This window comes from Hevea brasiliensis, chromosome 14, assembly GCF_030052815.1.
Source record: "Hevea brasiliensis isolate MT/VB/25A 57/8 chromosome 14, ASM3005281v1, whole genome shotgun sequence".
NCBI classification, from domain to species: Eukaryota; Viridiplantae; Streptophyta; class Magnoliopsida; order Malpighiales; family Euphorbiaceae; genus Hevea; species Hevea brasiliensis.
The window spans coordinates 2013886-2030346 of record NC_079506.1 but is presented as its reverse complement, the minus strand read 5'-3'; the positions used below and the strand labels follow the sequence as shown (position 1 = coordinate 2030346).

At 39.4% G+C, this 16461-nt stretch overlaps 1 protein-coding gene across 2 annotated transcripts; it reads left to right on the top strand.

The window, feature by feature from the left end:
* Positions 1-9433: 9433 nt before the first annotated feature.
* On the top strand, positions 9434-14884 carry LOC110670668 (putative disease resistance RPP13-like protein 1). 2 transcript variants are annotated; one of them, XM_058135637.1, is made up of 4 exons: positions 9434-13898; positions 13997-14037; positions 14244-14326; positions 14461-14884. In XM_058135637.1, exon 1 carries the CDS (start codon positions 10037-10039, stop codon positions 11375-11377), a length of 1341 nt encoding a protein of 446 aa, XP_057991620.1. In that variant the 5' UTR covers positions 9434-10036; the 3' UTR covers positions 11378-13898; positions 13997-14037; positions 14244-14326; positions 14461-14884. The 2 variants fall into 2 exon arrangements, with proteins under 2 accessions (XP_057991620.1, XP_057991619.1); XM_058135636.1 differs by having other exon boundaries at positions 11380-13898.
* The last annotated feature ends 1577 nt before the right edge of the window (positions 14885-16461 follow it).

Genomic DNA, 16461 nt, shown 5'->3' with positions numbered 1-16461 from the left:
ATTCGGCCATGGTGAGAAACAAAGGAGAAGGAGCAGAATTTAGGTTAATTAAATCCCTTTTAACTTTTATAATAAGCCTTGTTGCTTTATGATTGGCTTAGAGTTTTTTTTATGAACTCATGCTTACTTAATAAATCAAATTTACCTTCATTTCTTTTCTTTTCTTTACTACTCAATTTCAATCTAATTTTTAGTAATGTTTCTTTATATTTTATGTCATATTAATTATTTACTTAACTGGACAAGTCGGCTAAAAATCACCTCTGAAGGCGAAATGACCAAAATGCCCTCCGTTTGGCTTAACGGGTCAAAATTGTCTGTACCGATTGAAAAATTTTTCTAGGTATTTTCTTGGCATTCTAATGCCATGGGAACCTCAATGACCCTTCTCTGGAGTCCCAAAAATTATTTTATAATTTTTCCCTCGGGTCTAGGGCTCCTCGTTGCGAGAACCGCAACTTCCCTCTGAGTTACCCCTCGCTAGGGCACCGGCTCGTTTAACTTGGTTGTATTTTATTTCTAAAATTTTTACTAAATTTTTCATATTAGTATTTGAGTTAATTATGGTTCCTGACTTTAGTTTAAATATTTTTCCGGACGTTCTAGCTGTCCGGACCGACACCGGTCACCGGAACAGTAGAATGTACGGAGTTGCTACCGGGAGGGTGTTACAACTCTTCCCCTCTAATTTAAATTTCGTCCTTGAAATTTACCTGATGCAAACAGTTGAGGGAACTGTTGCCTCATCGTCTCTTCACTTTCCCAAGTTGCCTCCTCGGTGTTGTGGTGCCTCCAAAGCACTTTCACCAATGGAATCTGTTTGTTCCTCAATTCTTTTACTTCCCGAGCCATGATCCGTAGAGGTTCTTCTTCATATGTCAAATCTGGCTGTATTTCAATTTCTTCCATGGAGATGACATGTGAAGGATCTGAGCGGTATCTTCTGAGCATGGACACGTGGAACACATTGTGAATCTTGTCCAGCTCTGGTGGTAAAGCTAGCCTGTAGGCCACTGGACCCACACGTTCAATGACTTCATATGGGCCAATGAACCTAGGGCTCAACTTACCTTTTCTTCCAAACCTCAACACTTTCTTCCATGGTGACACCTTGAGGAACACTTTGTCGCCAACCACATATTCTATTTCTTTTCTCTTCAGGTCGGCATAAGATTTACATGCATGCCGAGGCAACCTTGATTTGCTTTGATTTGTTTCACTTTCTCCTCACTGCTTTCACTGTGTCCGCCCCACCAGTTTGTCTTCGCCCAATTCAGTCCAGCACACTGGAGTTCTACATTTTCTCCCATACAGTGCTTCATATGGGGCCATTTGAATGCTAGCTTGGTAGTTATTGTTGTATGCAAACTCTGCCAGTGGGAGGTATCTATCCCAACTTCCCTCAAACTCAATGACACAACTCCTCAGCATATCCTCAAGGACCTGACATATATTTCATGTTATTGTTATCATTTCAATTCAATATTTGTATCAATTTCATTGGTTTCAATTATTTACCTGGATTACTCTTTCAGATTGCCCATCCGTCTGAGGATGGAAAGCTGTGCTGAAATGGAGTTGTGTACCCAAGGATTCATGCAACTTCTTCCAAAATCTCGATGTAAACCTTGGGTCTCGATCAGATATGATGGAAAGTGGGATTCCATGCAGTCTAACTATCTCACTGATATACAATTCTGCTAACTTCTCCAGTGAGTAGTCAGTCTTAACTGGCAAAAAGTGTGCTGACTTTGTCAATCTATCAACTATCACCCATGCTGCATCATGTTTCTTCTGGGTGAGAGATAGACCACTTACAAAATCCATGGTGACCCGATCCCATTTCCATTCAGGTATGCGTATAGGCTGTAGCAAACCTGATGGAACTTGATGTTCTGCCTTGACTTGCTGACATGTCAAGCATCTAGTCACATAGTCAGCTATGTCTTTCTTCATACCAGGCCACCAATATTGAAGCTTCAGATCATTATACATCTTTGTACTTCCTGGGTGCATAGCATATACACTAATGTGTGCCTCTTTTAGAATACTAGCTTTCAATTCCCCATCATCTGGTACACACAGTCTTTCTTTGTAATACTGAGACACCCATCTGCTTTCACCCCATAGTCAGTTGCTTTTCCCTCTGAGATCTTGCTCATAATAGCCATTAACTTTTCATCTGCCTTTTGCCCATCTAAAATCTGCTGTAGCAGATTTGGCCTCACTTGCAACTCAGCCAAAATAGCTCCATCTCGAACCAAAGATAGACGGGCATTCAATGATCTCAAAGCTGTCATGGATTTTCTGCTCAAAGTATCAGCAACTACATTTGCCTTCCCAGGATGGTAGTCAATTACACAGTCATAATCCTTCAGGAACTCAATCCATCGCCTCTGTCTAAGGTTGAGCTCCTTCTGAGTTGGCAAATATTTCAGACTTTTGTGGTTTGTGTATATGTAGCACTTTTCACCATACAAGTAATGCCTCCATATCTTCAGTGCGAAGATAATTGCTGCAAGCTCTAGATCATGGGTAGGGTAATTCTGTTCATGTGGTCTTAACTGCCTGGAAGCAGAGGCGACCACCTTCCCCTCTTGCATCAATACACACCCTAACCCATTATGAGAGGCATCACTGTAGACCACAAAATCCTTCTCCTTCACGATGTTAACACCGGTGCCTCTGTCAACATAGCCTTCAACTTCTCAAATCAGTCCGACACTTGTCATTCCAAGTCAAATTTGACATTCTTGTGTAACAACTTGGTCATTGGAGCAATATTAAGGAAAATCCTTCACAAATCTCTGTAATACCCAATAGCCCCAAGAAGCTTCGACCTCGGTTGTATTCTGGGAGGCTTCCATTCCATCATCGCTTCTATTTTCTTGGGATCCACCTAATCCCATCAGTGACACTATGTGTCCAAGGAATGCAATCTCATTCACCAAAAGTCACACTTGGACAACTTAGCATACAACTTCTTTTCTCTCGTGGTTTGCAGAACAATCCTCAAATGCTCATCATGTTCTTCCCGGTCTTGGAATACACCAAAATATCATCAATAAAGACCACTACGAACCGATCTAAGTGTGGATGGAAGATACGGTTCATAAGGTCCATGAATGTCTTTGGTGCATTTGTTAGGCCAAAGGGCATCACTAGAAACTCATAATGCCCATATCGGGTCTGAATGTAGTCTTTGGCACATCTGCATCCTTCACCTCAATCGATGATACCGATGCGAGATCAATCTTAGAAAATACTCGCTTCCTTCAACCGATCAAACAGATCATCAATTCTAGGCAACGGATATTTATTCTTCATGTCACTTTATTCAATCGCCATTAATCAATGCAAAGCCTCAAAGTCCCATCCTTCTTCTTTACAAACAGACCTTGAGCTCCCCATGGTGACACAGGGCGTATGAACCCCTTATCCAAAGAATCTTGCAATCGAAGTTTTCAACTCCCTCAATTCTGGGTGCCATCCTATACGGAGCAATGGAAATGGGTGTCATGCGGCGGTGTCTCAATAGCAAATTCAACTTCCCTTCTCGTGGCAAACTGCAACTCTTCAGGAAATACCTCTGGGAAGTCTCTCATTGTGGGTATGTCACTCAGGTTTGGCTTAGCCTGCCTAGTATCCATCACATGTGCTAGGTAGGCTTCACAGCCTTTTCTCATCATTCTTCTTGCAACAGTGGCTGAGATGACATTGGACAAGAAATCTGTCCTTTCACCCATAACTGTGATCTCATTACCCTCAGGGGTTTTCAAAGAAATTCTCTTTAATTTGCAATCAACTATTGCCTGATGGCGTGACAACCAGTCCATTCCCAAAATCACGTCAAATTCATGAAAAGGCAACTCAATCAAGTCTGCCAAGAATTCATACCCCTGAATCCTTAACGGGCAACCCTTATATACTTTGTTCACTACCACACTGTGGCCCAATGGATTAGTGACCAGAATGTCTTGGTCACTCTCCCCTACTAGTATCCCCCTTTCTACCGGTAGATTGATGCAGATGTATGAATGAGTGAATCTTGGATCCACCAATGCATGCACAGGTGTAGTGTAGAGGAAGAACGTACCCCTGATGACGTCTGGGGCATCTTGCTCCTCCTGAGCTCTAATAGCATAAGCTCCATCGGTGGTTTCTTGTCAGGCCTCTCTGTGGCTCGATGCAGTGCCTCGTGATGGTCCAACACTCAGATTTACCGATTTTCTACCCTCTGTAGTGCAGAGCAGTGCATGCGCTTGTGTTGGAGCAACAGTAGTAGTTCTGCGTGGGCGGTTCCTTAATCGATGCTCTGACCCACACCTCAAGCAGCACCGTCACTCTCCAACACTCCCTTATGCCATTTCTCGGTGTGGACATGCAGGTTGCCGGGCTGGTCCCTAAACCCCATCCTCGAGAGCGCCCACCGATGGTGTGGACCGACCTCTCCTAGGGGTAAATCGTGGCTCGCCCCGAGACCACGACCTGTGGCTGAGCTGAACTCTGTGCAGGAGGACCCTTGAACTTCTTCCCAAATACAGGAGCTGAACTAGATTGACCTAGGCCCCTCTTCTGCTGTCTCTCTCTTCTGGTCTGCTCACTGATTCTTACTTTTTCCACCTTTATTGCAGCTTCCACTAACTTGGTGAAGTCAGTGATTCCCAAGGCAGTGAGCTGGATCTTGATGTTGTCATTTAGTCCCTCTTCAAACCTCTTACATCTTTCAGCTTCGTTAGGGACTATCTCCCTGCCATAGCGGCTTAATCGAACAAATTCTTTCTCATATTCGGCCACCGATACCGTCTCGCCTCAAAGTTAATAAACTCTCTTCTTCTCTCTTCCGTATACAAGACCCACATATTTCTTCTTGAATTCAGAGAGAAAGAAGTCCCAAGTTACTGACTTCCGCTGCACTTCATCGACACGATGTCCCACCACTCATATGCATCGTCTTGCAAAGAAAGATATGGCAGCCTGTGTTTTGCTCTAGAGTGCAGTGGAGTTGTTTTAGGACTCTGCCTGTTCTGTTCAACCAATTCTCGGCTGCAATAGAGTCATCTTCTCTCTTGCCATAGAAATCCACTGCCCCAAACTTTCTTAACCTTTCCAGGTGTGATTTCTGCTGTGGAGCTGGTGGTGGTGGTGGTGCTGGCATTACCCCGGCCATTTGTCTGAAGAAGTTGGCCATTTGTTGGAACATGGCCTGTGGAGGCCGAAGGTGCTCGCTTGAGCCGGAGCAGATTCTCTCATGCCCCCGCCTCACCGCAGTGGAGCATGACTCTCCACTACCTCCTCGACAGCTCTCTGAGATGAAGGGTCCATATCCTATTCAAAATAAAAAAGACAAACAGATCTGCATTAGTGTCACCTCGACTCTTACAAATGCAATGCATGGTATGGACTCAATCTAGGCCCAGAAACGCCTAAACCGTGCTCTGATACCACTAAATGTGACACCCCTTACCCGTGTACAGTATACTCGAGTAAGTAATGCCACACGGTGTACCGGCACCCTCTAATATACCCTAATTAATTTTCAGCATAATTTTGAATATAACTTGTAAAATATAACTCATTTAAGTCATTTATTGAAATCATAATTTATTTGAGGTTCCGTAAATTTTTAAAGAAAATCCGGCAGAGTACCGGCTAAAAATGGAGAAAACAGTTCTTCGGAACCTGTGAAAAACACTTCCAATAAACAAATTCATTCATTCTCAACTCCAATATCATCACAAAACTCAATATCAAGATCTCAACATTTCAATTTCAATTCTCAATCATCCATTACATGTGATGATCACATATAAATCATAAATAACCATTTACTTTTCCATTCACAAATACAATTTTCATAATTTACATAAACCTCAATATACATTACACAAGTTTAATTACATATGAGAAAATCAAAATTAAGTTACAAAATGTCAAAATGACACCTAGTGTCCTACCAATGCACTGCAGAAGTTGAGGTGACACGGACACTGTGCAGAGCTGCAGGATGGACTCACCCAGTCTGTGGTCTACTGGGCTCACGATCTGTATCTCCAGTACCTACGCGTGGCAAAAGCAACGCGCTAAGCAATAATGCTTAGTGGTGCAATAATATAATAAAAGAAAATAGCAAGAATTTAAATGTGTAGTGAATGTATATGTTTTATTTGTTTGGTATTTGTATATCATTTACTTTGTCCACTTTTATTCATTTGGTTGCCCCAAGTAACCTACACTAGACGACTGGACTGGATAAAAAGGGTAAACTGGCACTGGGTATCAAGTATCTCGGGCCGTCACACCATTGGTCACATATGCATCTCCCGGTGTGCAAATGCACTAACAAGTCAGAATATATCAGGCACAAGGCCAAAGCTCAATACAAGGTCAGAATGGCTAAAAGCCATAAAATCACGGAATGGCATATTGCCATGTGCAGTACTGCTAACTGAACCCTATTGGCATGCCAAACTATCCAAACCAATCTTGTTAGGTATACTAGGGCATTTGAAACTTTTAAGTTCTTCAATTTGTGAATTTCAAGTTTTTGGTGTCACTATTCACCTCATTGGTCAATAAAAATGTTGACTTTTGGGTAGGAAATATGTACATTGACTTTGGCACTCCCAATATACCACATTTGACATTCAAAACTTGTTGGCATTAAGCATTTATACCATTTCAAAGTTTAAACCAAGGGAGGCAGAATTTTCAGTTTTTGTAGCTCAACTTTACTGTTCCATTGGACACTGTTGCAGTGGGAATTTGAAGAAATGGCAAACATGAAAGTTGTTCCTTATTTTGTCTAGTTGAATTTCCTGTTTTGAATCACTCCATTTGGAGTTTTGTAGCTCCAGATATGGTCTAAAAACCACAGCTGGCCGGATTGCCAATCTGCAGAATTGACCATATCTACAGTAACATGAACAGTGACTACCACTGCCATTTGGGTTAGGTTTTGGCCATAATTTGGGGTAGGTTTCTTCATAAAAGTTGTTTGTCTATGTCTTAACTTGTTGCTGTAAAAATTTCAGGTCAATTGACCAAATCTACAGTGAGTTATGGCCAAATGAACAGTTACTATTCATTTGGTTATTCTGCAGAATCAGTTGCAGGGTATCCGGATTGGGACCAAGTTTTGGTCCTCTTGCTTTGGTCTTTTGGGCATAGTTTCTTCAGCAAAAATGTGCCATTATAAGCCTAGTTTCATGTCCAATTGGCCAAACACCAATTGGACTAACACAGCCAAAGTTATGGCTGTGTAATTGGACTGAAATCTCAGTCCATTGCTGCTGTCCCTAGGCAGCATAGTCATTCCCTTTACCATGCTATTTTTCAGTCCATATTATGGTCAAATCTCCTCAAATGGTCACTAATTGACCATTAAAATGTTCTCTAACAATTTCACAAGCCAAATCAATTTTCACTCCCCAAAACCCTAGCTTCACATTATGTTTTCTACAAAATGCCTTAGTTAGCATACCAACTTATTATTCTTATGTTTATAAACTTCCAACATGATTCTAGTTCACATCAAGCTCATCAAAAACACTCCTTCCTATTCCTTCACTAGGGTAGCCGAAATTCATGTACACATACACATGAATTTTGTTCATTTAAATTACATTTTCTTACTAAATTCAAGTTCCCATTCATGAAATTAAAGAATTTTAGGTATATAGTGCACTAACCTTGAATAGGGCAGATTTTTCCCAATTCAAAACTTCACTTTCCTTCACTTTCTAGGCTGCCAAAAGGTTGTTTAAGGTGTGGGGTTAATTTTTGATGAAGGGACTTATGGGTTTTAGGGTGAGGAAAGCATGGAAATTTGAAGCTTTCAAGAACTAACAATGGAGGAGCATGGTGAAGGGAATTCGGCCATGGTGAGAAACAAAGGAGAAGGAGCAGAATTTAGGTTAATTAAATCCCTTTTTAACTTTTATAATAAGCCTTGTTGCTTTATGATTGGCTTAGAGTTTTTTTATGACCTCATGCTTACTTAATAAATCAAATTTACCTTCATTTCTTTTCTTTTCTTTACTACTCAATTTTAATCTAATTTTTAGTAATGTTTCTTCATATTTTATGTCATATTAATTATTTACTTAACTGGACAAGTCGGCCAAAAATCACCTCTGAAGGCGAAATGACCAAAATGCCCTCCGTTTGGCTTAACGGGTCAAAATTGTCTGTACCGATTGAAAAATTTTTCTAGGTATTTTCTTGGCATTCTAATGCCATGGGAACCTCAATGACCCTTCTCTGGAGTCCCAAAAATTATTTTATAATTTTTCCCTCGGGTCTAGGGCTCCTCGTTGCGAGAACCGCAACTTCCCTCTGAGTTACCCCTCGCTAGGGCACCTACTGTTTAACTTGGTTGTATTTTATTTCTAAAATTTTTACTAAATTTTTCTTATTAATATTTGAGTTAATTATGGTTCCTGACTTTAGTTTAAATATTTTTCCGGACGTTCTAGCTGTCCGGACCGACACCGGTCACCGGAACAGTAGAATGTACGGAGTTGCTACCGGGAGGGTGTTACACTGTTCCTATTCCGTTGTGTGCTATAATTATCATTCACTGAGCATCTAGCTTAAACCACATTTTCTCCATGCATATCTGCTTTGGATCAAGAGAATTTCGCACTAATCCAAATATTCAGTCCATTTTCTGGAGAGGGACAACTTTGATTTGTTCTCATGGTATGCCCGAATTCATATTTTCTCGGGCTAATAATTAGTTTAGTTTATCGAACAATTTAAGTTTTTATTTGAAATCTGTAGAGACTCCGCAGTTTACTTATGGGATATTTATGATGTTTATTCAGCATTTTGTCTATTTGGATTTTGTCTATTTTTTTTTATTAGTAAGTGACAATATATTTATTCAAGATACTCTGATAAGGCTTGCATGATTTAAGAATACTTAAATTATGCGCCGTTCACAGTTCAGAATTTTGGGTCGTGACATTAGAAGTCTTATATTTAATTTAAAATTTATAAAATTAATGGAGATTCAAGAGATTACTTTCCATCTTCTTCAGAGACAAATGTATAGAAATGTTACTAAAGCTTTTCTGACAAAAATGCTCATTTTGGGTGACTAGTATGATAATCTTTTGATTCCTACTCCTTTTTTCTCATTTCCTGGAATAATGATGAGAAAAAGAAAGGACTTGCTGATCAATTTTCTTCTCTTCTCTGTCAATTACTGAGTTGGAAAATTTAAAATTGGTGGGCTGCTTTTCACTCTCTCCTAAAAGCATATTCTTTATCAACTTTAGCTAAAGCAATGTGAAAGCATACCTCAAGTTCTCAAGAATCATTTACTGTCTTTTAATCTTGAACGTTTACTGATCAATCGCTTCTTCCTGTTTCTTAGTAAACTCTTGAAAATTGTGTTCTCTCTCTCTCTCTCCATTTATTCCAATTTTCCTTCTCTGCAGCGCCATTTTTCTGTTTTCCAAAGCACTGTTTTCTGCTCCCTCCCTGCCTCTCATCCTCCTTCAGTTCCAGTTCCCTCTGTCAGATAGAGAACGTAAGCATCCTGATAAACGCGACTAGCCATTTGCAAATCCATCCTCCTGAAACCCCTCTTTCCTCGCTGTCTATCCATCTCTTTCATCGTTACTCTGTTCTTAGAAAAAATCATGTCTTTTGTTGGAGAGGCCATGTCTTTCATTGGAGAGTCTGCTCTGTCATCATTCATTCAGTCCTTGTTTGAGAGGATTGAGTGCCCTGAGTTTCTAAGGTTTGCTCGCGAGAGCCAAGTAAGTGCTGAAATTAACGAGTAGGAGAAAAGATTGAGGACGATCCAAGCCATGCTTGAAGATGCAGAGGAGAAGCAGATGTCTAACCGGTCGGTGAAGATGTGGATGGACGAGTTCAAAGATTTGGCTTATGATGTGGAGGACCTCTTGGACGAGTTTCAACTGAATCTTTGCAACGCCAGTTGAAGGGAGAAACTGAAGCTGGTTCAAGTAAGCTTCGGAAACTCTTTCATACTGTGACAACTACCATCAATCCAGGAGCAGTCATGTTCAATTCAACGATGGTTTCCAAGATGAAGGAGATCACTACCAGATTTCAGAAGATAGTAGACCAGCAAAACGACTTGGATTTGATAAAGAGAAATGTTGGTGGGACGTCCTCTAGCAAGGTATGTGTGCGACCACCCAGTACGTTTTTGGATCATGAACCTGAAGTGTGTGGCAGAGATGAAGATAAAAGGAAGATACTGGATTTGATTTCGAATACAAGTGAAGTGAAAGTTGGAGTAATACCCATTTTTGGGATGGGCGGGGTGGGTAAAACAACGCTCGCCCGGCTTGTCTACAACGATGAGTCATCACAACAACAATTTCATCTAAAAGGATGGGTTTGTATGTCTGATGAGTTTGACATTTTGAAGATAACAAAGAGCATTCTTGAGTCAATCACTCGACAGTCGTCTTATCTAAACGAGCTCAATCAAGTTCAACTGGAGTTGTGTCAAAAATTAGAAGGAAAGAAGTTTTTGATTGTTTTAGACGATGTCTGGAACAAGAATTATGATGAGTGGAATGCCTTGTGTTCTCCATTGATGCATGGAGCTCCGGGAAGCAGAGTGATCGCGACAACACGTGATGAAGCTATTGCACGGATGATGGAAACAATTGAATCTCACAATTTGAATTGTTTTTCAGATGAAAATTGTTGGAAATTGTTTCTTTACCATGCCTTTGCTAGTAGAAGAGTTGCAGATCCAAAATTGGAAGTCATCCGCGACAGGTTCATCAAGAAGTTTGGTGGCTTGCCTTCGGCAGCAAGGACTTTGGGTGGCCTTCTACGCTCAAAACCATGGGAGGATTGGGAAAATATAATGAACAGCAAAATCTGGAATTTACAAGACGATGTCAACGGCATTCTTCCCGTGTTAGGATTAAGCTATTATCATCTCCCTTCGCATTTAAAGAGGTGTTTCACATATTGTGCAATATTGCCCAAGGATTATGTATTCAAAAAGAAACAACTAGTCCTTCTATGGATGGCAGAAGGTTTAATTGAGCAACGAGACGGTCAACATACGGAGGATGTGGGAGAAGAGTATTTTCAAGATCTATTCTCTAGATCATTTTTTCAATCTTCAAGCACTGGTGGATTCATAATGCATGACCTGGTGAATGATCTAGCACAAGTGGTTGCTGGAGATGCATGTTTCAGATTGGAGGATAAAGCGACTCCAAGTAAGCAAGAAAAATCTCGCCACTCTTCTTACATCCCTAGCCTCTATGATCGCTGTAAAAGATTTGAGTTGTTTGAAAATACCAAGCGTATGCGAACCTTCCTGCCTTTATCACTAAATCGTTATGGTTGTGGTTTTCATGTCACTACTTAGCAAATTGGGTTCCTTCTTATTTATTATCAGTTTTACGATGTTTAAGGGTGCTATCCTTCAATGGTTATAATATCACTGAGCTACCAGATTCAATAGGTGCCTTGAAGCATCTAAGGTATCTTGACCTTTCATACACCTCTATTAGAACTTTACCAGAGACAACAACCTTTCTATGCAACTTACAGAGTATGCTGCTGAGAGGCTGTAGGCATCTCGAGAAATTGCCTTCAGAAATGCAAAATCTGATCAACCTGCGTCATCTTGATATCGAAGACACATGTGTTGAAGGGATGCCACAGGGAATAGAAGAATTAAAAAGTCTTCGGACATTGTCTGATTTTGTTCTGGGGGAGGGTAATGAAGTCAGTATAACAGCTTTGACGAATTTAAAATTTCTTGAAGGGACCCTCTGCATTTCAGGGTTGGAAAATGTGGCTAATGATTCAGATTTAAGAGGAGCCATTCTATCAGACAAGGAGAGAATAGACAATCTGGTGATGATTTGGGGATTTGTTGATTTTCCCCGTATATTGAAATTTCAAAATATGCCAAACGAAAATTGCGATAGGGAAGCAATTGAGAAGATGATACCTCACGGAAATCTGAAAAAGCTCACCATAATTCGTTATGGTGGTATTCAATTTCCATCGTAGGTAGGTGATCCTTTATTTAGCAATTTGGTGAGACTAAAGTTGGAAAATTGCTTCAAGTGCACAACCTTGCCGCAACTTGGGTTGCTTCCCTCTCTCAAGGAGTTGGTTATCAAATGGTTTCCCAATGTAAAAGTAGTTGATTGTGAGTTTTATGGTGAGAGTATGAGCAATTCAAATCCTTTTCCGGCTCTTGAGACTCTGCACTTTGAGGGCATGTATGGATGGGAAGAGTGGAAGATTTGTGGGTATGAATTCCCTTATCTGCGGGAACTTTTTATTTTTAGTTGTCCCAAACTGTTGGGAACATTACCCAGCCAATTTGTCTTCATTGCAAAAGCTTGATATTAGAGAATGTTGTGAATTGGTGGTTTCATTTGGAAGCCTTCCGGTGATATCTCACTTCGTAATCAATGGATGCAGAAAGGTTGAATTGGGTGGAGGCTTTAGCTCGGCAAACTGCTCGAGTGTAACGGGACCATTTTTATTTCGACCAGAAGAGTTAAGAAAGTTAGAAAGATTAACTATTGGTTCTAATTTAATTATCGGATATTCCTCTGATCTACATTGGGAGCTTGATGAGGGCATCGCTGAAAATGAAGAGTTGTTGCAAAAGGGCGTCGCTGATAGTGAAATAAGAATTTTGGAATTTCATCGTTGTGAAAGGCTTGAGAGACTACCGCCATTGCTTCACAATTTTAAGTCTCTGAGAGAGCTATCTATTAAATGGTGCTTTAGAATTATTTCTTTGCCAGATGCAGTGATTTACAGCAGTTTGTGTCTTGAAGTGTTGACAATTGGTTATTGTCATTCTTTGATTTCCATTGGAAGACATCAGCTGCCTCCAACTCTAAAAAGGCTAAACAGTAGTTGCTGCAAGGAATTGCGGAGGCTGCTGGATGTGGGAGAGGCTTGTTCCTCTTCTAGGGTTACTGATGAGGATAGTATCAGCGGGGACACTAACTTATCTATTCTCCAGAATTTGGAAATTAATCTCTGCGGCTCTCTTACACTCTCAGGGGAGTCACCTGCTTCCCTTAAATATCTGGATTTGAATAATGCCAAGTTAGAGTCAATAGCTGAAAGGTTTGACAACAACACATTTCTTGAATCTATTAAAATCGGATATCTTCCTTATCTTAAATCCTTACCCGAGAATCTGCACATGCTCACCAATCTCCGCCACATTCGGATAAGTCACTGTGATAAGCTCATAGTCCTTCCGGATAATATGCACAATCTCACATCTCTTCAAGAATTGACTATAAAAAGTTGTCCAAGTCTTGTTTCTTTCCCTCAAGGAGGCTTGCCCACCACCTATCTGAAAAAATTTATAGTTGAATTCTGCGAGAAACTCGATGCCCTTCCTGATAACATGCACAATCTCACATCACTTCAAGAATTGACCATAAAAGATTGCCCAGGCATTGTATCCTTTCCAGAAGGAGGTTTCCCCACCAACCTGACATCACTTTTTCTTAAAGTCGAGATTTGTACCCTTTTGTTTAAGTGGGGTTTGCATAGGCTCAACTCTCTCAAGAAACTCAGCATTACAGGCAAGTGTCCTGGTGTGTTGTCCTTTCCACAGGATGAGATAGATATGAAGTTGCCTACCTCTCTTACTAGCCTTATCATTGAAGAATTCCAAGACCTAAAACACCTTTCCAGCAAGGGTTTTCGAAGCCTTACATCACTTGAATATATGAAGATCAAGAGATGCCCTAAGCTTGCCTCCATTCCAAAGAATGGTCTGCCTCCCTCTCTTTTGAGTTTGCGTACCTACGACTGCCCTCTACTTCAACAAAGCTGCCAGAAGGGGAAAGGAAGAGAGTCGCTAGAATTAGCTCGCATTCCATCTGTGGAAATTAGAGGTAATCAATTTGAAAGAGCTCAAGCTATATTATCTATTGTCATGATGTATGCTTCTTCTCTTTATTTTTCTTTTCAATTTTTTCCTTTAATGTTGCAGAAGATGAGGAATTATGGTTTTAAGGATTGTGCTTAATCCAGGTACCGACTCACAGGCTGGCATATAAAAAGTGGAACAGAAAAATGTTTAACAATTTTCTGCTTTCTCAACGCTCAATTCATATTTCAACGATATCACATATGCGAGTCATATATGCAATTTATATTTCAAAAATGTCATATATGCAAGTCAGAATAACATAGCTTCTCCATCTGATTTTATCAACTATGTTCATATTAATTTCCAGAAACATCTTTACGTGATGCCGACAAATGGCTGTAAAGAGTGGAAAACAGGTTCAAGTCCAAAGAATGGCAGCATATGACCCAGGTATTTTATTCTGTTCAACTTAGTTACCATTTAACTTCCATACATTGGACTTATGGAGCAAAAAAGTGACTCGGTTTACAATGGAGTCCAATCTTTCATGATTATTGGCTGAAATTTTCCTTTGTTTTGTGCAGACCAATTGAGGGACTGGCAAAATGTTATTTTCATATCTACACATTTAAGAAAGCTTTTGAGTTTTGATCCTCCAATCTCCAGGGCCAGCAAGCTCAAGGCCTGACCAAAGACTTGAAAATAACAAGTCATCCCAGCATCATCTCTTCTCATCAAGAGTCATATGGATAGATCAAAAAGTACCATATCAAGACCGGTGAATTGCATATGTTGCTAATTTCATATGGATTCCTCTGTCATGCTTTGTTGCTCCACTGCAAAGTGCATTGTCGCACTGGTCGCTTTTGTGACTGAAGTTTACCCTTTTGCTACTGTTCACCACTCAGTGATCACTTCCATTGAAAGCAAAATCTTCCTCTTTCTACAGTGTTTTGTACAAAATTTCTAGTATGACAACGTAAAATTATTTGTACCTTCTGCTCTTAATTGGTCTCCAGTACCACTATGTTCATTGGTATACAAATCCTATCTTTAGCGTCAAGAATAAGGAATTGGATAAAGATTACCTAAGTTTGCTAAATACTGCCATACAGACACCAACGCAACACTGGTAGATAATATAGGCACATCCTCTGCTTCTGCACCAAAATGCCCCCAAGTCAAAATTGATGCTTGAAAAAAAATTAATATGCATTCTGTGCAAAATTGAAGTGAATAATTTTTCATATTTATTTACTTATTTATCATTGATAGCTAACTATAAACCTTTAATATTTTGTCATTCATTTCTGATAAATGAAGAAGACGGAGATTTAAGCATTTATGGAAGACATTGCCTATTCTGGTTGTTTGATGAAGCAGATTCAAGAATTCAATGGACTTGCACAACATGCAGCAAAAATTTAAGATTTATGCTATCAGGGCTTTTGGTGTAAGCAAATAAAAGGTATTATATAATTTATTGGTTGTAAGTTCTACACCTGAGGCCATTCATCATTTTAACTCACAAATCCAGAGACTGTCAGCTGTGAACTTTTTCAGTTTCTGATGTTGTGCAATGTAGCCATTTCTGATTCTCTGTTGACTATTTTCAAATGCATTTTTTTGCCATTCCTGCATGTCAGATTCCATCTATTGTTAATTACATTATTCATACCTGTTAGGTCTTTATTAAACGGTGCCAAGATCAAGAAAACTCAAATGTGGAATTGTACCTTTCTCACCAGTCTCTTGGTGAGGCAACACTAGAAATTTCCTCCGCAGAACTTTCAATACCTGATTTGTATTTTCTTCTGTTTGATGTTCTTCATTTATGTAGCTTACAAATATAGCCCTTCAAATTAGGGGTTGTCCACCTATATGTATCCTTGTCATTAAGAAGATATGCACCACTAAAAATTCGATTTGAAATCAAAGTATTACTTAATTGAATTGAAGGGGCAGAGGTTAATGAATGGGTTCGGGCGCTTGATTTTGAATGAACTATTGTTAAAATGTTGGAATTAACCAATTCCTTTGACCTTTATATGTCCTTTGGACTTTTTTTTTTGTCCCATCAGAGAGCACATTGAGAAAGCAAACGAAATCAGAGAATTGGCTATTATGATAGAGGCTTAAAACTTAATTTCACTATTGCACCTATCTTGAAAGATCAATTTAATGTATTTTTAACTTTTTGTTCAAGTTACTCTAGAAATTTCAATTTAATCCAAAATCAAGAAAATCAATATTCTTATTTTTTTTTTTTGTTTAAATTAAGAAAGAAAAAAATTTAGCTCCAAAATCAAGAAATTAAACTTTTTTATTTTTTATTTATTTAAATCAAGAAATCTAGTCATAAATTTGAATTTTTAGATTATATTGAGTTTAAATTGAACTTTTAAATTATTTTGAAAAAAAAAATAAAATAATTAAATTAAACTTCCCCAATAGCCATGGTGATAAATCATGAAATATAAAGAAAGTGACTACAGTTAATAGCAAAGTTGAAAGAGAAGCAAAAACAAGCGAAAATGAAGAAGGTGGAGATTTAAGGAAGACATTGCTTATTCTTGGGTTTGCAG